Genomic DNA, 23,297 nt, shown 5'->3' with positions numbered 1-23,297 from the left:
TAGGAAGTCAAAAGCAATCTATATAAATATTTCTAGAGCCTCAGAGAGGCAGGAAGGGGGAATGCTCATTCTGTGAGGTTCATTTCCACAAGTTCTCTTTCTCCTGTCTCATAAGCCAGAACCTTTCTTTGAATGATAGACCCAGACCTTTTCTCCATAAGCAGAGAGTCACGATGTTGATCCTCCTGGTGTTTCTGGTAGACAAAAGAGTTACTCTGAGCTGTCCTGCAAGTGATGCCTTCCCTATTCCACATGAGTGGTACCAGCCTGGTGACCTTGTCATTGGTGAAATGGTTTCTCAGATGGTTTACCAGTTTTTAATAATTCCATTTAATCAACATCCTTTTCTAAACCTTTATGATTCACCAAAGTAAGGATTTTCCTTTGAATTATCTGACATTGCTAAGGTGACTAATAGCTGTTTTCATAGAAAAAATAGAGTTTTATATGAAATGGTTAGAATTTTGTGTGTTTTCAAAGTTTTCTGATGGTGACAGAAGAGAGAATTTTCTTTATATTTTACTAAGGGCTTTCTCATAAGAAAGCACATTTGGTGAGATTAAGATCCTCAATAGAAGAATGCTCAAAGTCTGCACTGCCACTTTTCACAGAACATAAATAAATATGAGAATCAAGCTAAATGTATTGGCATTCCAATTTGACTAAATGGATAGGGAACGATTGTGGTGGAGTAAAGGTACTTTCATGTTTCGATCTCTAGCACCTGACACTGGAAACAAATCACAGCTGTTGACTCTAAGGGAGCTTAGATTGATGACTACTCATGAGATCTTCCTTCAGAAATCAAAAGATTAAGAAAAGGAAAATGTGTGGGGCTAGAGAGAATCTCACCCTAAATCTGCAATTCTTTCTGATTCAATAAAGTTCCTAGAAATCTAAATCAACATAGAAAAAGAACAAACAGAAGACTTGTTGCCATCCCAGTCTAGTTTCAACTCACCACTAGAGTTAAAACTTTAGAAATGCCCTCAATAAGCCCTGTGATTAGTAGAATTCTAGAAAAATGTAAAGGAAAATACTGTGCGCAAAGCAAATTTGGACTGATTACCAAAATATTTAATACTCCAATCAGAGACAACTTTTTCCTTACTCAGTTACAAACAATGACCACACTGGAAGAATATGCAAAATTATATTTTGAAAGGCTGTGCTTAATTTATTTGCAGTATAATCTTAAAATTCTACCAGCACGTCCTTGCCTTGGCCTTTGCTGTGAAGGAGGTCAATGAGGACTCCCAGATCTTGCCTAACATCACTCTTGGGTTCCACATCTATGACAGTTACTACAATCCAAGGATGACCTATCGCACCACTCTGGACCTGCTCTTCAAATCCAGGAAATTTGTCCCCAACTACAAATGTGACAGCCAGAAAAATCTCCTGGTCATCATTGGAGCACTTGTCTCTGATACTTCATCCTATATGGCAGACACCATAAATGTCTACAAAATCCCACAGGTAATTTTGGTAGGGAGTGTGGGTGAGAGAGAAATTTTGAATTCTTTTGTCATTAATATTAGAGATTATTGTTTTGCCATGCCTTTCGGCAGGATTTTAATTGTATAAAATCTGCTCTCCCTTCTGCCATTTGTTCCCACAATGCAATAAGTTGGCTCAAGGTAATACAATAAAAAAAATCAAAATATTTTATTATGATCATACATCAGAAAATTAAAATTTTACACACGAATTACAGAACAAGATTAAACTTATTTCACAGGATCAGCTGCAATTGTCTTTTTACCAACATCTGCCAATAGGTGGCAGCTCTCCTTGCTACGTCTTGGTTAATGTCTGGTCATAATACTTTAGTATAAACCTTAACTGCTTTGCCTGGGAATTATTGGAGGATTGGGGCTATATGGTCCTTTTGGGGATCTCTATAATTAAAATAAAGGAGAATGGCAATAAATTGAGTGTTTCTATTTCTCCTAAATCACATGGAGACAGACTTTCATGGATAGATATTTTATTCTATCTGCCACAGAGAAGGGCAGAAGGTAATCCAGTAGGTCTAGCTCTGAAGAATTCTTTCCTTAGCCTGGGAAGAGTTCACATTCTCAGATACTCAGCAGGTTTACAAGTGTTCGTGGCAAAGAACATTCTGGAACTCTATATTAGAAAGCTAATTTTGGTTTGGAATACAGTGGAATTCCAATGGTGTGAAAATATTTTACTTTGGGGTTTAGTTGCATTTATTGGTCATCAGAACTGCCATAATGTACCTACAGATTGAGAAATATTCAGTGTAGGGACATTGTTATTTGGTTTCAATCCAGCAGTCATTTTTCCATAATTTTTCCCTTGATTCTCATGAATAATGACAATTTTTTCCCCCCTAGTTTAGTTGAGCTATGGCTCTATTTCCCAAGAAGAGTTTCAGACTATTAAGTTTTCTAAACTTTACTGCATGGTCCCATTTGAGGACCATCAATACACGGGAGTTATCCAACTTCTTCTCCGTTTTGGATGGACGTGGATTGGAGTCTTTGCTTTTGATAATAATAATAAGGGACAACATTTTTTGCAGAAACTGCAGCCATTGCTTTTCCAGAATGGCATCTGCTTAGCTTTCACACAAAACATTCCTGAACGAGTTCAATTGGATGACTTGTCAGAATTCTTTGATGAAATGTCAATTATTTATGAAAATTTGATGAATCCAAAAGCAAATGCTTATCTTGTCTATGGAGAATCATTCACAATTCTGTGGCTCAGAATGGTCATGATTCTACGTGATCCTGAAAATAAAGAGAGTGCATCATTTAGAAAGGTTTGGATCCTGATGAGCCCGATTGATTTTATACTGGCAGGATTTCAAAGGGGTTGGGATCTCCAGATGTTCAATGGGGCTCTTTCCTTTTCAGTTCATTCAAGAGAAGTTCAAGGGTTCAAAGAATTTGTGCAAGGCATCAAACCTTCAACCCACAAAGACGGATTTATTCAAGACTTTTGGGAACAATTGTTCGACTGTTCATTTTCAAATGCAGAACCACCCTCAATGACCAGTGAAACTTGTAGTGGAGAAGAGAATTTGGAGAATCTGCCTGAGCCTCTCTTTGAGTTGCAGATGACAGGCCAAAGCTACAACATTTACAATGCTGTTTATGCGGTGGCACATTCTTTGCAGGAGACACTGAGATCAAGATCCAAACAGAGAGAAATTCAAAGGTTTGAATGTCCAGAGCTGCAGCCTTGGCAGGTAATGTTTCCATGCCATACCTATGTTTTGTTTCAGTGAATGGTCATTTTCATCAACATCCTAATGGGGTTTGTTTGACCTGGGCTGTGGCCACATCTCAGTATAGATCCTGAGGCCAGAAAGTCAGTAGTGTATGTGGTCATTCTATGTTATAGAATACAAGAGAATGAAAATAAATGATGCCTTCACAAATTTCAGTCTAGCCAGTGGGATTTATATATCCTCCAGGTTCCATAAAGAACCTTTTGATCTCCACCTAGAATTGGCATGTCTTGTAAATTCATCCAGCCAGGTCACAAGAAGAACCCAATGGCGATGTGTCTAAAGGGAGTCTTTCTTTGCTTTGTGCTTAATATGCTTTTCTGAAATGTGGGCATTTCACCTTTCTTATTAGGATTTGGCAATTTAGTCAAGACAGTGTTGTTGGACTGGGAATGTCGGGTTTATGTCAGTTATTCTTTGCTAGATTAGGTGTCTTATTTTCATGAAGCACTGCAGGTTTTTAGACTTATGCTGAACTACCAGGAGAATTACTGAGATTGGTCCTTTAAAGTACTTGTCATAAATAATTAATAAAATAAAAGTGATTTGCATATCTCAAGTATTGATAGTTCTTTGTAGGTTGACCTTTTTCTCCTTGGCATGTTAAGCTAGGAAACATTCTTTGTTCTCTGACAAAGGAGGAATAAAAGAAAGGGAAACTCATCCTTTGATCCCTCATGAATTGTTTTCTTTTTGATTCCCTCCTTCTTGTCCTTCTTCAAGTAGCTCCACACGTTTCTTCAAAGGATTTCTTTTAACAACTCAGCTGGAGAAAGAGTCTTCTTTAAAGATCAAAGAGACGGTCCAGGTGGCTTTGACATCCTCAACATGATCTCTTTTCCAAACAGATCCGTTCAGAGAATTAAAATTGGACAGTTAGATCCCAGTGCTCCAAAAGGAAAAGAACTCATCATTGAGGAGAAGACAATCCTTTGGCACCCTGGTTTTAACCAGGTATGAAACGATGCTTTATGCACCAAGGACGAAATTCACTCCCTAAAACAATCTCATGAACTTGTATTACTTTCAGAAAGAAAATATGTCCCTGTATCATCTTTTTCAAACATAATTAAACCCAGAATTTCTCTTATGGTTGAGAGAAAAACCATATTCTGTAAAAATGCTGGCCATAATAGTATTATAAATACTATTGTATTGTATTGTATTGTATTGTATAGTACAATAAGTAAACCTTACTTAAATATTGCATACATTGAATCCAGATTAGGTAAATGATATACGATAGATAGATAGATAGATAGATAGATAGATAGATAGATAGATAGATAGATAGATAGATAGATAGATAGATAGATGAGAGAGAGAGAGAGAGAGAGAGAGATAGTTAGATCACTACGTTTTATTTCACCTTGTGACTCTTAATTTTTATTAGTGGTAGTTGTTATTGTTCACACTTCTACTCTGCTTGGTGTTCTTGACCCTCTGATTTCAGGTTTTTGTACAACAAAACCAAATATTAATAATGTTGATGGTCATTCATCTAATCCAGTTTAGACAATTTCTGTTGTTTAATCCAGATTCTTTCATACGTATGTCTATGTCTTTAGGTTCTTCCTGTTTCACTTTGTAATGGCAACTGTTCTCCTGGGTACTGGAAAAAAGGGGCTGAAGACAGACCATTCTGCTGCTATAACTGTACTCCATGCCCAGACGGGAAGATTTCCAATCAAATTAGTAGGTTATCAGTTTCTCCATTTTTTTTTCATTTCACCATTAATTTTTTATTAATTAACCATTCACTATAAGGCTTCAAAGAAATGTAATATCCTGAACATGTCTATCCGTAGTTACTACTTTTATCAATTCTTCATGGGGAATATTTACACTTGATTGCCAAATCTGTGCATGGGAATCCTACAGTTACAGTTCCCCTCTGCAGGTTGGATAAAGACAGACAGACAGACAGACAGATAGATCTAAATCTATTAAATCTTATTTCACCAGAGAAATCTTAATTTAAAGTAGTAGTGGTAGTAATAGTGGTAATAGTAGTATCAATCAATCAATTACTTTATTACAGTCAATTAGACCAGGTAATAGTAGTATAAGTTGGTGATGTTCACACCTGCAATCTCTTTTGCATTAGTGTTCTTATCATTAGGGATTTCGGTGTTCATGCAACAAGAGCAATAATTGAGAAAGCCAAAGGTCATCCGTTGTTTTAATAAACTTTGGGTGCTAGGTGGATCTAGGAATGTTCATGTACTATGATTAAGATCAAGAACTGTGTTAGTGATTCCTGAACTATGTGCCGGGCCTCATCACTTGTGATGACAACATACTCAATGTAAGCCCAGCTAAGCAATGTCTGACCTAATAAATGCTTGAAAGGGAGATTACCAGCCAATTACAATTTATAGAATAGTCTGGGGATTAAATAAAAAGGGGCCGGAAAAAGACAAGATAAAACTATTTTCTTCTAACCTCCCCCCCCCAAAAAAACTACATGAACATATCAGTTGAATCTATGAACATCGACTCACCTCAAAAGCTTCTTTATCTTTCTTTTCCTTCTTGGTCCAGATTAAAGGATGATATGAGGGTCAGCAATTTCCTCTTTCAAGGATGGCATAGAAATAAGGAGAATCAAGTGAAAGTTAAACTTCTAGTTAAAGTACTTTTTTTTACCAAAAAAAAAAAAAAAAGCATGAACGTATCATTTGCTTCTATGGGCATTGACTGAACTCAAAAACCTCTTTATCTTTTATTCTTTTTCTTTTTTAACATATGATCAAGATTAACATATGATTTAACGTCCATAAATTTCCTCTTTTAAGGACAGCATAGAAATAAGGATAATGAAGAAAAAGTAAAATTTCTAGTAAAATTTCAAATAAACAATGACCATTCTTGCAAATGATACTGTACAGCTCAAGAAACAACCTTCGGATTGGCTCAGGTCAGTTTAGAGGTTGAGTGAAAGCAAACATATTTTCCACTAAATCTGCCATTCTCTGGGCCTTATTTTGCACAAAAGCCTGAAAGTAAGTAAAAGCAAAGAAGCTTCAGCAGAAAAAGGAAGATTGGTGAATGGATCAGGTCTTCCACCTTCAAAGGGACATAAGGTGGGTGTTTGTAGCACTGACTAATGTTCTCCACATAGAACACAGAAGCATCATAAAATTAGGTGATTGTTTTTGCTTGTTCGATCCCACTTTTTTTTTCAAAATAAGAAGATTGATGTGTCCTTAGTTTACTCACTCTTTAGGAAGGAGGAAACCTAAATGAGTTTATATGAATTATATTGGTTTGCACCTCAGAATCAGTACTTCTGCTTCCGTCACTAAAGTCTTATATTAATCATTACAGTTTCCTTCTCCATCTTTTGGAAAAATTGTTTATATTGTAATTGTTTATATTGTAATAAATTTGGAAAATTTAGAAAGTACTCCATTTCCTTCAATTATTGTCCTTCCCATTTTGCTTTCTTTTATTCCAATCCTAAATGATACCATTGAGGAAAAACTACATTTTCATATCAACACGATCATAGTGGTAACCAACAGAAAGAACTCAAAATGAATAGCAGCTGGCACCAACTCATAGTTATTTTCAAAACTATGGAATGCATAGATGACAAATTCTTTGACTTTTCTTCCAGATATGGATGACTGTTTTGAATGTTCAGAAGACTATTATCCAAATAAAGAAAAGAAAGGATGTATTCTGAAACCGGTGGTTTTTCTAACTTTCGAAGAAACATTGGGAATTGGTTTGACCTCAACTGATCTTTGTTTCTTCTTCTTGACATCTTGGGTTCTTGGAACTTTTATTAAACACAGGGATACTCCCATTGTTAAAGCCAACAACCGGGCCCTCACCTACACCCTCCTTGTCTCTCTTCTGCTCTGTTTTCTCTCCACTTTCTTCTTCCTCAGCCAACCTGGCAAAGTGACCTGCCTTCTCCGACAATCCACTTTTGGCATTACCTTCTCAGTGGCTATCTCTACTGTCCTGGCCAAAACCATCACTGTGGTGGTGGCTTTCATGGCCACGAAACCAGGATCTCGGATGAGGAAATGGGTGGGGAAAAGATTGGGCTTTTCCATTGTCCTTTCCTGCTGTCTCATCCAAGTATGTATTTGTGCTCTTTGGTTGTCAACATCTCCCCCATTCCCTGAGTTAGACATGCACTCAGAAGCCAAAGAAATGATTTTGGAATGCAATGAGGGGTCCGCCTCCTTCTTCTATTATGTCTTGGGCTACATGGGTATCTTGGCCATCACCAGCTTTATTCTGGCTTTTCTTGCCCGTAAATTACCTGACAGCTTTAATGAAGCCAAGTTCATCACCTTCAGCATGTTGGCCTTCTGCAGTGTGTGGGTCTCCTTTTTTCCAGCCTATCTGAGCACGAGAGGAAAAGCCATGGTAGCCGTGGAGGTCTTCTCCATCCTGTCCTCCAGTGCTGCATTAGTGGGATGCATCTTTTTGCCAAAATGCTTCATCATTGTTTTCAGGCCTGAGCTCAACCACAGGGAACAACTCATAAAGAGGAATTAGTACATCATGTCATCTTACTCTGTCTTAGAAATTGCTGATGAAAAAGAATAGAAAAGCTGTTTGCTATCTATAGGAAACGTATAGAAGTTGTTATTTCTGTCAAAGGAGGTTTTACGGAGGATTATGATAATTAAGATTTATTATGGTTGCCCATTCCAAAATAATTGCTCATGCTTCTGGATTTTCAACCAATTCCAATTTTCTTTATTGTAACCCTTTCTCCCTTTCCAACACACCAAACTAATAAAGTTTTGAAAATCTAGCTTTCTTGGTTACTGTTAGGAGATTTGATATATCTACTCAAAGGATTGAAATTTTAATGAAATGAAATGAAATGAAATGAAATGTATTCTTCCTTCTGTCTCATCCTTTATTAGAAGTGGCCAACGACCATAATAACATTGTTTTGATTTGGTTTGATATTAGAAGTGTGATACTTGGCATGAAAAGCAAAGGTGAAATTAACCCCAAATCCTAGAGAAAAAAAAAAATGCACCCCTCTCTTATACAGGGAAGGACCAACAAGACGAAAATACCTGGGGGAAAAAACGTAAGTGTTCCACTGGGTGTTTATATATAATCTCCCCTCTCACCCCTATGGGTGGTATGTGTCTTCCTCAATCTCAGGTCTTCTACCAGTGGCCATGTGGTTTGAGTGTTCCACGCAATGGCTTAGCTGTTCCTAGTGCTGCACTCTTCTGGACAGAGAGCTCTAATGTTGTTCCTGGGATCAGTTGGAGTGACTCATATGTAGATATATACCCATACTCTTGATGGGAGTGGGAACAGAATGTCTCCATGGTATAGGGGAAAAACCTGATCTAAGCAGGTAAAGGTTTCTGTTTGTTGCTCTTCAAAAGAACCCTGAAAGCTCAAAAGAACTGAAGGAGCTTAAGATTGTTGTGATGGCGAAGTGAAGTACTGAAGATGAGTACTACGAGCAGATGGACGGTGTCACCAAGGGAAGCCCCCTGAGCCCAGTCAGAGCAAATTTCTACATGGAAAATTTTGAAAAACGGGCTTTAGAAACCACACCCATTACCCCAACAGTCTGGTTCTGATTTGTGGATGTCACCTTCGCAATTTGGGATCAGGATGAAGAAGACCTGGAGAAGTTCCTGAACCACCTAAACAGCATCCACCCCAATAAACAATTCACCATGGAAAAAGAAGTGGATGGCCAACTTCCATTTCTAGACACGTTGGTCATACGCAAACCAGACCTTAAATTAGGACACAAAGTCTACAGAAAACCCACCCACACAGACCAGTACCTACACAAAAACTCTAATCACCACCCACGTCCGAAAAGAGGCATTATCAAAACCCTCATGGATCGTACCAATTGGATCTGCGAAACCCAATTCTTAAATTCTGAACTTAACCACCTTAATTGGGTCCTACAAGTGAATGGCTACTCCAAGAATGAAATAAAAAGAGCCATCAAACCAAGAAAACAACATGCGACTGAAGAAGAAAAACAGCCACCCACCAACAAAGTATTTCTGCCCTACATCAAAGGGATCACAGACCGCATGGGAAAACTGACGGAAAAACACAATTTCCAAACAATCTTCAGACCCACCCAAAAAGTACAAGAAGTGCTAAAATCAGCAAAAGACAAAAGGGATCCCCTCACCGCCACAGGAGTATACCGCATACCATGCAGTTGCGGCCAAGTATACATCGGGACCACAAAACACAGCATCCATACCAGGATAAAAGAACACGAAAGACACTGCAGACTACAGCAACCAGAAAAATCTGCAGTAGCTGAACATGCTCTCAAGCACACTGGACACAAAATCCTATTTGAAAACACAGAGATACTGGACAACACCAATAGCCACTATACCAGGCTACACCGGGAAGCCATTGAGATTCACAAACACCAGGACAGTTTCAATAAAAAAGAGGAGGGTCTAAAAATCAACAAAACCTGGCTACCAATCCTGAAAAATACAGCCTGCAAAAGGTCAAGGAACTCAGCTCAACCACCAGGACGTGTGAACAGTTCACACAATGAACTTGCTAATCAACCCCAGCAGCCTCTCCTTAACAATTCAATAGAAGAAAAAACCCTGCCTAATCCCCAGGAAGATAAACACAGATTCTGACTCCAAAACAAGCAGCCACTCAGTAACCCAACCACCCCAATCCCCCCTTTCTCCCCCCCCCCCAGATCTCTATAAATACCCAAAAAAGGGTCACATCACCCTGGGCACAGAGAGAACTGCTCCTGTCTGTGCTCCTGCACTCTGAAGATACCGGTCACAGGTGCTGGTGAAACGTTAGGAAACAAAACTTCCAGAACACGGCCACACAGCCCGGAAGACCCACACCAGCAATCGTATGCCAGCCATGAAAGCCTTCGACAATACATTATACGTGTCTGATTTTGTATCCTGGGGTTTCATGGCATAGAAAGCTGGTCATTTTCCAACTGTTTATGGAAATTAACATAATTGAAATATTATACAAATCATGAATGTTTGTTACATTTGGCTACCTTCTGAATCCAGAAGTGAATTGGACTGATACAGAATATTTGGCACATGGGGTGGGGAGCAGGTGGGGTTGATCCTTTAGGTAGGTGTGTTCTGGATCAGAAACTCCAAATGCAGAAGAGGATGAGATGGCGTATCTGCAAAGAGTGTTCAAGATCTCCATAGCAAGAAAACCTCAGAGAAGGATATCATATGTTAGAAATGGCAAGTGTGGTTCTATGACTGCCTGCTCTAACTTCAATTCACAATAAGTATTCTACAGGACTGCTCCATTGTGGACCATATTGGTTTGTTTAGACTTTAACTTAGGCTTAGTTTAGACTTAGAAATGCTCAAAACTGATGTTCAGGAAGTTGTGCAAATCTATCGTTGGATAGATCATACAGATTTTCTCCATGATAATATATCTGTAAAATGTACTTTCAATTCTCCCATCAGTACTTTCGTTATCAACGTAACTGAGTCCATTCATCTTGCTGCTGGTGATCATATCTTCTTCTGTCCTTCCACATTTCCCACCATTAGGATCTTTTCGAGAGAACTGGGTTTTCACATAATGTGTCCAAAGCAAGATCATTTGAGCCTAGTCGTTTATGCTTTGGGTAAGAATTCTGGGTTGGCTGGTTGGCTGGTTTGATGATCCGTCAATTTTGTTTTCTTGACTTTCCGCAATATTCTCAGGAGTCTTCCCCAACACCAAGTTCAAAGGCATCAATATTCTTCCTATCCTGCTTTTTTAAAGCCCAACTTTCACTTCCATAGAGCAAATGTCACAGGAAATACCATGGCTTGCTTGATTCTGATCTTTGTATAGAGAGACATGACAGCATTTGAATATCTTTTCCAAAGCCCTCATGGCTGCTGTACCAAGTGCTTATCTGTAGCATATTTCTTGACTGCTTCTTCCTTTAGTGTTGAAGGTTGTTCCTCAAAGACAGAAGGTATTCATTTAAATTCATTTCACTGAAACAGTCAAGAAAACCTGCCGGTTTTCCCTCTCACTAGAGGATCTCTGGAACCATAGATAGATAGATTTTTTTTGTTTTTGTTTTAATAACTTATATGTCCTGGAACAACACAGATATGAGTTCCTGGGGGGGAAATTTCTCCCCTTTTTCTTAGTATAAAAACCACATACCAGAAAAACATCAAACATATATTACTTTGCTTTTTCAAATATCCCTGCCTCCTCTTGTGCCCTTAACACGGGTTTCTTCCTTTTCTCTTTGGGGGGTCAATGATTTTTTAATTCAATTTTCTCTTTTAACTAATTCCTAAAGGATTCTCAAACCAAGAGATGCTAATCTATACCAGACAGTGGATGTTTCAACATTTCCAGAGTCATTTTACAGAGAAATAGAGTTTTCCGACCCATTGACCAAATCAGACATTGGTCCTGACTTCTAGAATTAGGGCAATTTTGTCATCTCAACCTTCCCAATTCTATTTTTCCAGATATTTTCAAAAGCAGTTAAGCATAAGTCACTTATTCTCTCAGCAAAACTGAGAAAGATGTTGATAAACTACATGAAGAAAAATGGCCAGGTTCCTAATGGTTCAAGGATAATGATGTCCCTGATGAATGACTGAAATCACTCTATTATTCTAGTAGGCCAAAAAAGCAAAAGGTCTGTGCAGAGGGAATAGGAAGTCAAAAGCAATCTATATAAATATTTCTAGAGCCCCAGAGAGGCAGGAAGGGGGAATGCTCATTCTGTGAGGTTCATTTCCACAAGTTCTCTTTCTCCTGTCTCATAAGCCAGAACCTTTCTTTGAATGATAGACCCAGACCTTTTCTCCATAAGCAGAGAGTCACGATGTTGATCCTCCTGGTGTTTCTGGTAGACAAAATAGTTACTCTGAGTTGTCCTGCAAGTGATGCCTTCCCTATTCCACATGAGTGGTACCAGCCTGGTGACCTTGTCATTGGTGAAATGGTTTCTCAGATGGTTTACCAGTTTTTAATAATTCCATTTAATCAACATCCTTTTCTAAACCTTTATGATTCACCAAAGTAAGGATTTTCCTTTGAATTATCTGACCTTGCTAAGGTGACTAATAGCTGTTTTCATAGAAAAATTAGAGTTTTATATGAAACCGTAAGATTTTTGTGTGTTTTGAAAGTTTTCTGATGGTGACAGAAGAGAGAATTTAGTTTAAATTTTACTAAGGGCTTTCTCTTAAGAAATCACATTTGGTGAGATTAACATCCTCAATAGAAGAATGCTCAAAGTCTGCACTGCCACTTTTCACAGAACATAAATAAATATGAGAATCAAGCTAAATGTATTGGGATTCTATTTTGACTAAATGGATAGGGAACGATTGTGGTGGAGTAAAGGTACTTTCATGTTTCTACCTCTAGCAGCTGGCACTGGAAACAAATCACAGCTGTTGACTCTAAGGGAGCTTAGATTGATGACTCCTCATGAGATTTTCCTTCAGAAATCAAAAGATTAAGAAAAGGAAAATGTGTGGGGCTAGAGAGAATCTCACCCTAAATCTGTAATTCTTTCTAATTCAATATAGTTCCTAGAAATCTAAATCAACATAGAAAAAGAACAAACAGAATACTTGTTGCCATCCCAGTCTAGTTTCAACTCACCACTACAGTTAAAACTTTAGAAATGACCACAATAAGCCCTGTGATTAGTAGCATTCTAGAATAATGTAAAGGAAAATACTGTGCGCAAAGCAAATTTGGACTGATTACCAAAATATTTAATACTCCAATCAGAGACAACTTTTTCCTTACTCAGTTACAAACAATGACCACACTGGAAGAATATGCAAAATTATATTTTGAAAGGCTGTGCTTAATTTATTTGCAGTATAATCTTAAAATTCTACCAGCACGTCCTTGCCTTGGCCTTTGCTGTGAAGGAGGTCAATGAGGACTCCCAGATCTTGCCTAACATCACTCTTGGGTTCCACATCTATGACAGTTACTACAATCCAAGGATGACCTATCGCACCACTCTGGACCTGCTCTTCAAATCCAGGAAATTTGTCCCCAACTACAAATGTGACAGCCAGAAAAATCTCCTGGCCATCATTGGAGCACTTGTCTCTGATACTTCATCCTATATGGCAGACACCATAAATGTCTACAAAATCCCACAGGTAATTTTGGTAGGGAGTGTGGGTGAGAGAGAAACCTTGAATTCTTTGGTAATTAATATTAGAGATTATTGTTTTGCCATGCCTTTTGGCAGGACTTTAGTTATATATAATTTGTTCTCCCTTCTGCCATTTGTTCCCACAATGCAAAACGTTGGCTCAAGGTAATACAATAAAAACAATCAAAATATTTTATTATGATCATACATCAGAAAATTAAAATTTTACACACAAATTACAGAACAAGATTAAACTTATTTCACAGGGTCAGCTGCAATTGTCTTTTTACCACCATCTGCCAATAGGTGGCACCTCTCCTTGCTATGTCTTGGTTAATGTCTGGTCATAATACTTTAGTATAAACCTTAACTGTTTTGCCTGGGAATTATTGGAGGATTGGGGCTATATGGTCCTTTTGGGGATCTCTATAATTAAAATAAAGGAGGATGGCAATAAATTGAGTGTTTCTATTTCTCCAAAATCACATGGAGATAGATTTCATGGATAGATATTTTATTCTATCTGCCACAGAGAAGGGCAGAAGGTAATCCAATAGATCTACCTCTGAAGAATTCTTTCCTGAGCCAGGGAAGACTTCCCATGATCACTCAGCAGGTTTACAGGTGTTCATGGCAAAGAACATTCTGGAACTCTATATTAGAAAGCTAATTTTGGTTTGGAATCCAGTGATATTCCAAAGGTGTGAAAATATTTTACTTTGGGATTTAGTTAAATTTATTGTTCATCAGAACTGCCATAATGTACCTACAGATTGAGAAATATTCAGTGTAGGGACATTGTTATTTGGTTTCAATCCAGCAGTCATTTTTCCATAATTTTTCCCTTGATTCTCATGAATAATGACAATTTTTTTTTTCCTAGTTTAGTTGAGCTATGGCTCTATTTCCCAAGAAGAGTTTCAGACTATTAAGTTTTCTAAACTTTACTGCATGGTCCCATTTGAGGACCATCAGTACACTGGAGTTATCCAACTTCTTCTCCGTTTTGCATGGACGTGGATTGGAGTCTTTGCTTTTGATAATAATAATAAGGGAGAACATTTTTTGCAGAAACTGCAGCCATTGCTTTTCCAGAATGGCATCTGTTTAGCTTTCGCACAAAACATTCCACAACAAGCTCAACTGGATGACTTCTCAGAATTCCTTGATGAAATGGCAATTATTTATAAAAATTTGATGAATCCAAAAGCAAATGCTTATCTTGTCTATGGAGAATCATTCACAATTCTGTGGCTCAGAACCGTCATGTTTCTACGTGATCCTGAAAATAAAGAGAGTGCATCATTCAGAAAGGTTTGGATCCTGATGAGCCCGATTGATTTCATACTGCCTGGAATGCAAAGGGGTTGGGATCTCCAGATGTTCAATGGGGCTCTTTCCTTTTCAGTTCATTCAAGAGAAGTTCAAGGCTTCAAAGAATTTGTGCAAGGCATCAAACCTTCCACCCACAAAGATGGATTTATTCAAGACTTTTGGGAACAATTGTTTGACTGTTCACTTTCAAATGCAGAACCACCCTCAATGACCAGTGAAACTTGTAGTGGAGAAGAGAATTTGGAGAATCTGCCTGAGCCTCTCTTTGAGTTGCAGATGACAGGCCAAAGCTACAACATTTACAATGCTGTTTATGCAGTGGCACATTCTTTGCAGGAGACACTGAGATCAAGATCCAAACAGAGAGAAATTCAAAGGTTTGAATGTCCAGAGCTGCAGCCTTGGCAGGTAACCTCTCCATGCCATACCTACCTTTTGTTTCAGTGAATGGTCATTTTCATCAACATCTTAATGGGGTTTGTTTGCCCTGGGCTGTGGCCACATCTCAGTATAGATCCTGAGGCAAGAAAGTCAGTAGTGTATGTGGTCATTCTATGTTATAGAATACAAGAGAATGAAAATAAATGATGCCTTCGCAAATTTCAGTCTAGCCAGTGGGATTTATATATCCTCCTAGGTTCCATAAAGAAACTTTTGATCTCCACCTAGAATTGGCATGTCTTGTAAATTCATCCAGCCAGGTCACAAGAAGCATTCAATGGCGATGTGTCTAAAGGCAGTCTTTCTTTGCTTTGTGCCTAATATGCTTTTCTGAAATGTGGGGATTTCACTTTTCGTATTAGGATTTGGCAATTTAGTCAAGACAGTGTTGTTGGACTGGGAATGTAGGGTTTATGTCAGTTATTCTTTGCTAGATTAGGTGTGTTATTTTCATGAAGCACTGCAGGTTTTTAGACTTATGCTGAACTACCAGGAGAATCACTGAGCTTCCTCCTTTAAAGTACTTGTCATACATAATTAATAAAGTAAAAGTGAGTTGCATATCTCAAGTATTGAAGGTTTTTTTTGGTTGACATTTTCCTCCTTGGTATGTCAAGCTTGGAAATGTTCTTTGGTTTCCCAGGAAATAGGAGTAAACAGAAGGTAAACTAATCCTTTCATCCCTGATTAATTGTTTTCTTTATGATTCCCTCCTTCTTATCCTTCTTCAAGTAGCTCCACACGTTTCTTCAAGGGATTTCTTTTAACAACTCAGCTGGAGAAAGAGTCTTCTTTAAAGACAAAAGAGAAGGTCCAGGTGGCTTTGACATCCTCAACATGGTCTCTTTTCCAAACAGATCCTTTCAGAGAGTTAAAATTGGACAGTTAGAACACAGTGCTCCAAAAGGAAAAGAACTCACCATTGAGGAGAACACAATCCTTTGGCACCCTGGTTTTAACCAGGTATGAAACGATCCTTATGCACTAAGGACGAAATTCACTCCCTAAAACAATCTCATGAACTTGTATTACTTTCAGAAAGAAAATATGTCCCTGTATCATCTTTTTTCAAACATAATTAAACCATGAATTTCTCTTATGGTCGAGGGAAAATCCATATTCTGTGAAAATGCTACATTTTATTTCACCATGTGACTCTTAATTAATATTAGTGGTAGTTGTTATTGTTCACACTTGCACTCTGCTTGGTGTTCTTGTCCCTGTGATTTCAGATGTTTGTACAACAGAACCAAACATTAATAATGTTGATGGTCATTCATCTAATCCAGTTTAGACAATTTCCATTGTCTAATACAGATTATTTCATGTGTATGTGTATGTCTCTAGGTTCTTCCTGTTTCTCTTTGTAATGGTAACTGTTCTCCTGGGTACTGGAAAAAAGGGGCTGAAGACAGACCATTCTGCTGCTATGACTGTATTCCATGCCCAGACGGGAAGATTTCCAATCAAATTAGTAGGTTATCAGTTTCTCCATTTTTTTTTCATTTCACCATTAACCTTTCGCTATAAGGCTTCAAAGAAATGTAATATCCTGAACATGTATATCTGTAGTTACTACTTTTATCAATTCTTAATGGGGAATATTTACACTTGATCCCCAAATCTGTGAATGGGAATCCTGCAGTTACAGTTCCCCTCTTCAGGTTGGATAGATAAAGACAGACAGACAGACAGACAGACAGACAGATAGATCTAAATCTATTAAATCTTATTTCACCAGAGAAATCTTAATTTAAAGTAGTAGTGGTAGTAATAGTGGTAATAGTAGTACCAATCAATCAATTACTTTATTACAGTCAATTAGACCAGGTAATAGTAGTATAAGTTGGTGATGTTCACACTTGCAATCTCTTTTGCATTAGTGTTCTTATCATTAGGGATTTCGGTGTTCATGCAACAATAGCAATAATTGAGAAAGCCAAAGGTCATCTGTTGTTTTAATAAACTTTGGGTGCTAGGTGGATCTAGGAATGTTCATGTACTATGATTAAGATCAAGAACTGTGTTAGTGATTCCTGAACTATGTGCCGGGCCTCATCACTTGTGATGACAACATACTCAATGTAAGCCCAGCTAAGCAATGTCTGACCTAATAAATGCTTGAAAGGGAGATTACCAGCCAATTACAATTTATAGAATAGTCTGGGGATTAAATAAAAAGGGGCCGGAAAAAGACAAGATAAAACTATTTTCTTCTAACCTCCCCCCCCCAAAAAAACTACATGAACATATCAGTTGAATCTATGAACATTGACTCACTTCAAAAACTTCTTTATCTTTCTTTTCCTTCTTGGTCCAGATTAAAGGATGATATGAGGGTCAGTAATCTCCTCTTTTAAGGATGGCATAGAAATAAGGAGAATCAAGTGAAAGTTAAACTTCTAGTTAAAGTACTTTTTTTTACCAAAAAAAAAGAAAAGTATCATTTCAGTCTATGGGCTTTGACTGAACTCAAAAACCTCTTTATCTTTTATTCTTTTTCTTTTTGACCAAGATTAACAGATGATTTAAGGTCCATAAATTTCCTCTTTTAAAGACAGCATAGAAATAAGGATAATGAAGTAAAAGTTAAATTTCTAGTAAAATTTCAAATAAACAAGGAGAGTTCTTATTGGTAGTGTAAAGCTCAAGAAACAACCTTCTGATTGGCTCAGGTCAGTTTAGATGTGAGTGAAAGCAAACATTTTTTCCACTAAATCTGCCATTCTCTGGGCCTTATTTTGCACAAAAGCCTGAAAGTAAGTAAAAGCAAAGAAGCTTCAGCAGAAAAAGGAAGATTGGTGAATGGATCAGGTCTTCCACCTTCAAAGGGACATAAGGTGGGTGTTTGTAGCACTGACTAATGTTCTCCACATAGAACACAGAAGCATCATAAAATTAGGTGATTGTTTTTGCTTGTTCGATCCCACTTTTTTTTTCAAAATAAGAAGATCGATCTGTCCTTAGTTAACTCACTCTTTAGGAAGGAGGAAACCTAAATGAGTTTATATGAATTATATTGGTTTGCACCTCAGAATCAGTACTTCTGCTTCCGTCACTAAAGTCTTATATTAATCATTACAGTTTCCTTCTCCATCTTTTGGAAAAATTGTTTATATTGTAATTGTTTATATTGTAATAAATTTGGAAAATTTAGAAAGTACTCCATTTCCTTCAATTATTGTCCTTCCCATTTTGCTTTCTTTTATTCCAATCCTAAATGATACCATTGAGGAAAAACTACATTTTCATATCAACACGATCATAGTGGTAACCAACAGAAAGAACTCAAAATGAATAGCAGCTGGCACCAACTCATAGTTATTTTCAAAACTATGGAATGCATAGATGACAAATTCTTTGACTTTTCTTCCAGATATGGATGACTGTTTTGAATGTTCAGAAGACCATTATCCAAATAAAGAAAAGAAAGGATGTATTCTGAAACCGGTGGTTTTTCTAACTTTCGAAGAAACATTGGGAATTGGTTTGACCTCAACTGATCTTTGTTTCTTCTTCTTGACATCTTGGGTTCTTGGAACTTTTATTAAACACAGGGATACTCCCATTGTTAAAGCCAACAACCGGGCCCTCACCTACACCCTCCTTGTCTCTCTTCTGCTCTGTTTTCTCTCCACTTTCTTCTTCCTCAGTCAACCTGGCAAAGTGACCTGCCTTCTCCGACAATCCACTTTTGGCATTACCTTCTCAGTGGCCATCTCTACTGTCCTGGCCAAAACCATCACTGTGGTGGTGGCTTTCATGGCCACGAAACCAGGATCTCGGATGAGGAAATGGGTGGGGAAAAGATTGGGCTTTTCCATTGTCCTTTCCTGCTGTCTCATCCAAGTATGTATTTGTGCTCTTTGGTTGTCAACATCTCCCCCATTCCCTGAGTTAGACATGCACTCAGAAGCCAAAGAAATGATTTTGGAATGCAATGAGGGGTCAGCCTCCTTCTTCTACTATGTCTTGGGCTACATGGGTATCTTGGCCATCACCAGCTTTATTCTGGCTTTTCTTGCCCGTAAATTACCTGACAGCTTTAATGAAGCCAAGTTCATCACCTTCAGCATGTTGGCCTTCTGCAGTGTGTGGGTCTCCTTTTTTCCAGCCTATCTGAGCACGAGAGGAAAAGCCATGGTAGCCGTGGAGGTCTTCTCCATCCTGTCCTCCAGTGCTGCATTAGTGGGATGCATCTTTTTGCCAAAATGCTTCATCATTGTTTTCAGGCCTGAGCTCAACCACAGGGAACAACTCATAAAGAGGAATTAGTACATCATGTCATCTTACCCTGTCTTAGAAATTGCTGATGAAAAAGAATAGAAAAACTGTTTGCTATCTATAGGAAACCTATAGAAGTTGTTATTTCTGTCAAAGGAGGTTTTATGGAGGATTATGATAATTAAGATTTATTATGGTTGCCCATTCCAAAATAATTGCTCATGCTTCTGGATTTTCAACCAATTCCAATTTTCTTTATTGTAACCCTTTCTCCCTTTCCAACACACCAAACTAATAAAGTTTTGAAAATCTAGCTTTCTTGGTTAATGTTAGGAGATTTGATATATCTACTCAAAGGATTGAAATTTTAATGAAATGAAATGAAATGAAATGTATTCTTCCTTCTGTCTCATCCTTTATTAGAAGTGGCCAATGACCATAATAACTATTTTGATTTGGTTTGATATTAGAAGTGTGATACCTGGCATGAAAAGCCACGGTGAAATTAGCCCCAAATCCTAGGAAAAAATTATGCACCCCTCTCTTATACAGGGAAGGATCACCAAAATGAAAATACCTGGGGAAAAAAATGTGAGTGTTCCACTGGGTATTTATATATAAACTCCCCTCTCACCCCTATGGGTGGTATGTGTCTTCCTCAATCTCAGGTCTTCTACCAGAGGCCATGGGGTTTGAGGGTTCTGCGCAATATCTTAGCTGTTCCTAGTACTGCACTCTTCTGGACAAAGAGCTCTGATGTTGTTCCTGGGATCAGTTGGAGTGACTCATATGTAGATATCCATAGTTAAGTTTAGGATTCTCTTGATGGGATTGGGAACAGAATGTTTCCATGGTATAGCGGAAAAACCTGATCTAAGCAGGGATAGGTTTCTATTTGTTGCTCTTCAGAAGAAAGCTCAAGAGAACTGTAGGAGCTTAAGGTTGTTGTGATGGCGAAGTGAAGAAAAATGTAGTAGGAAAATGGGCTGCCATTTCTATGTCAGCCAGTGAGCATGTGCACCCAGAGGTGCAAGATGAGGGGAAAGGAGAAACTCACACAAATGCATTATTTCACTTCCTTGAAGAAAGGAAAATGCAGACTCTTCTTGTGGACCCTGCTGGTAAAGAAACTGTTATGTCACACCAATGCAAGGCCAGCTCCATGCCTGGAATCATTTGTTGTTTTAGGCTTCAAGAATCAGATTGACATGAATAAAAAGGCAGATATTACCATGGGTAAATCTTTCTTTTTTTCCTTTTTTTTCTTTTAAGCTGAGTTTGCCTTCCTTCAAGCTCACCTCTCTCTATATTCATTTCAACAGGCAAAAGGGGATGCATTTTTATGTAAATGCTTATGTTTCGTTGGATAAGTGAGTGTAATGACCTGCATCGCACAGTTCCCAATGAAAGCAACTCCCCTTGACACCAATGTAGATTCAAAGGAAACTTCATCTATTAAGGACTGGTATATAACTCAAAAGCATTGCTAAAACTGAAGCCCATGCGTGAAAAGTAACTTTTATGTCTTTTCCCCTTGCACCTTCCCCCTGGCCCCATGTTGATAGCTATTTAGCCCTCCATCTGTGCCTAATAGCTCTCCACCCACCCTCTTTATCATCGTAATGGCAGAAACAAAGCAAGCAAGCTAGCAGGATAATTGATTGATTGCGGAGGTTCGGACAGTGAGACCTTGTAAGGAGGCATATTAAAAGTCATGAAACTGAATCTAATTAAGACCTATTTATTTATTTATTTATTTATTTATTTATTTATTTATTTATTATATTTATCCCTGCCCTTCAGGCCCTGCTATATTATGACTGGTATTAAACTATTCTAAACACAATGCCACCACAGAGGAGGAAAAAAGTTAGTTGTTATTCCTATTCATGTTTTCTTGTCATTGGAAAGTGTAAGGTTTAAAATAGATTTATCTATCGGGTTCTCCATGTAAGGCTCAGTTATGGTTGTCTGTTTGTTTGTTTGCATTAGCCAAGAAACGATGGATCAGGGAGACTCTAGTTTAAATTCATGGTCGATTGTGGGATTTCTTTGCATAACTTAGGGAAGGACAATAGCTCATAATTTCAGCTAAGTCAAAGAGTAGTTTCTGTGGGAAGAAAATGAAGGCAGGATCATTATATATCCCTGATTTAATATCTGGGAATAAAGGAGATAGAGACCTTGCAATTTCCCTTAGAAATGGGGTTATGATTAAATATAATAAAGAAGACTAAATTATCCACAACGCATTCAGCAACCAGCCTTAAAATTTCTAGATACATATGGCAGTGTTGGATAGATTTTGCCTTTTAGGATTGACTATCAACCATAAAGTTTCAGAGAAGATTTTCAAATGCCATCATATGACAACACCTACAAAGATGAGAACTTTGCTTCATCCAACAATAACCCATTAAATCAATGAAGTATCATTAGCCCAAGGAAGTCCTGCTCCATTCAACTCCCAATATTAGATTTTGTCCAAGCTTGGTGAAGCATGCTAAGATACACAATTCCTTCTAGGGGAACCTGTCACTATCCAGAGTAACTTCCAGGACCACTGTCCTGATTTAGTCCTGTCTTAGAAGGATCTCATTTTACCTTATTTTGCTCCATCCTGTATTTTACGTTCTAAGCCATATTGATTTGTTGAGATTTGAAAGTGAATGTAATCAATAAACATCTACATGTACATCAAGAAACAAAATGTTCAGCTAAAACATTTTAAAAAATTTGATAGTCTGACTGTCATTCTCTTTCTGATCTTAAGAACTGAATCTGTGGATGGAACTGAAATATACATTCAGAATGAATTTTCCGTTTTTGTTAAGAATGACAGTCACTTCTCCTACTGTGTATCTCAGGCACAATAATACACAGCAGTGTTGGCAGGTGATAAGAGGTTCATCTGAAGGGATAACTCATCCTTGGAGTTGTCCAAAGCAATGGTGGTGCGGCTTTGAAGAGAAGGTGAATATGATTTTCTCCCATCAATGGGGTAGATTCTGGTGACCCATTCAAGCCCTTTCCCTGGAGGCTGACAGACCCAGTGTCACAAAGTAAGATACATACATATTGCATAAAGAGAGAAATGGTCACATTCTTTAAAATTGCATACTCCCATCTTGGCAGGACTATCAAAGAAAAGAAAAGAGCAAAAAATTCATTGTCCCCTTGTTAATTTCTACCAGTCTGGTGCACACAAATTGTGGAAAAGGAGTGGATCAAAGAATGAAAGACTTCCTTTTAAAGGGGAATATTTCATGGGGATATTTGCATAAACCTCACGACCAATAAAGAAACTCTTGGAAGCAGGGTTCAAAACAGAGATTGAATGCTTTTGGAGAAATAGAACAGCCCCAAACTTTCAATATTCATTATTTTTAATTTGCCTATTGCAAAGCAACATAGGAAAAATAATTTTAGTCATAGGGCATAATATGTGTAGGCCTTCATGGAGAAGTCTTCTTTTCCATATTGGACTTCCCCTCAAGATCCTACCTATTTACCTAAAGATTCAATTCTGAAAATCTAACTTGCTAAATAGAAGCACAGATTGGATTAAATAAAGAAGGAAAGTGGCCTTTCAGATGATCTGATGGCTTTGCTAGACTATTGAGATTTTACCTTCTAATAGCAACTCAATCTAGACTGTGTGAGAGAGAGTGATATCTTAAATTCCATTTCTTGAAATCAACAAAAGTTGGGCAGGCACAGAAAATTGAGGAAAAAAAACTATGTCTTTTTCTATGTTTCTGTGTATATATATGTATGTATGTGCAAGTTTTTATGTGTAAGGAGAAGAACATCTTCCAAATTCAGGGAGACATTTGTTTTGCTTTCAAGAATTAATATGACCTTTTTGATCCCAGTCAAGGTGAT

At 37.8% G+C, this 23,297-nt stretch overlaps 2 protein-coding genes across 2 annotated transcripts; both read left to right on the top strand.

The window, feature by feature from the left end:
* The first annotated feature begins 173 nt into the window (after positions 1–173).
* On the top strand, positions 174–7,786 carry LOC148215378 (vomeronasal type-2 receptor 26-like). Its single transcript, XM_088143647.1, has 4 exons — positions 174–259; positions 1,188–1,479; positions 4,834–4,960; positions 6,888–7,786. The coding sequence occupies exons 1-4, from the start codon at positions 174–176 to the stop codon at positions 7,784–7,786; spliced, it is 1,404 nt and encodes a 467-aa protein (XP_087999773.1).
* Positions 7,787–12,110: 4,324 nt separating this feature from the next.
* Positions 12,111–19,463, top strand: LOC148215377 (vomeronasal type-2 receptor 26-like). The gene is made up of 5 exons (XM_088143646.1): positions 12,111–12,307; positions 13,125–13,416; positions 14,301–15,155; positions 16,536–16,662; positions 18,565–19,463. Exons 1-5 carry the CDS (start codon positions 12,111–12,113, stop codon positions 19,461–19,463), a joined length of 2,370 nt encoding a protein of 789 aa, XP_087999772.1.
* Positions 19,464–23,297: the final 3,834 nt, after the last annotated feature.

Source organism: Python bivittatus, unplaced genomic scaffold (genome assembly GCF_059951505.1).
Source record: "Python bivittatus isolate LINGU-HERP-01145 unplaced genomic scaffold, Pbiv_v1 ctg000360_np1212, whole genome shotgun sequence".
Classification (NCBI taxonomy): Eukaryota; Metazoa; Chordata; class Lepidosauria; order Squamata; family Pythonidae; genus Python; species Python bivittatus.
Note: the sequence above shows the minus strand (reverse complement) of the source record. Positions and strands in the feature narration are given on the sequence as shown.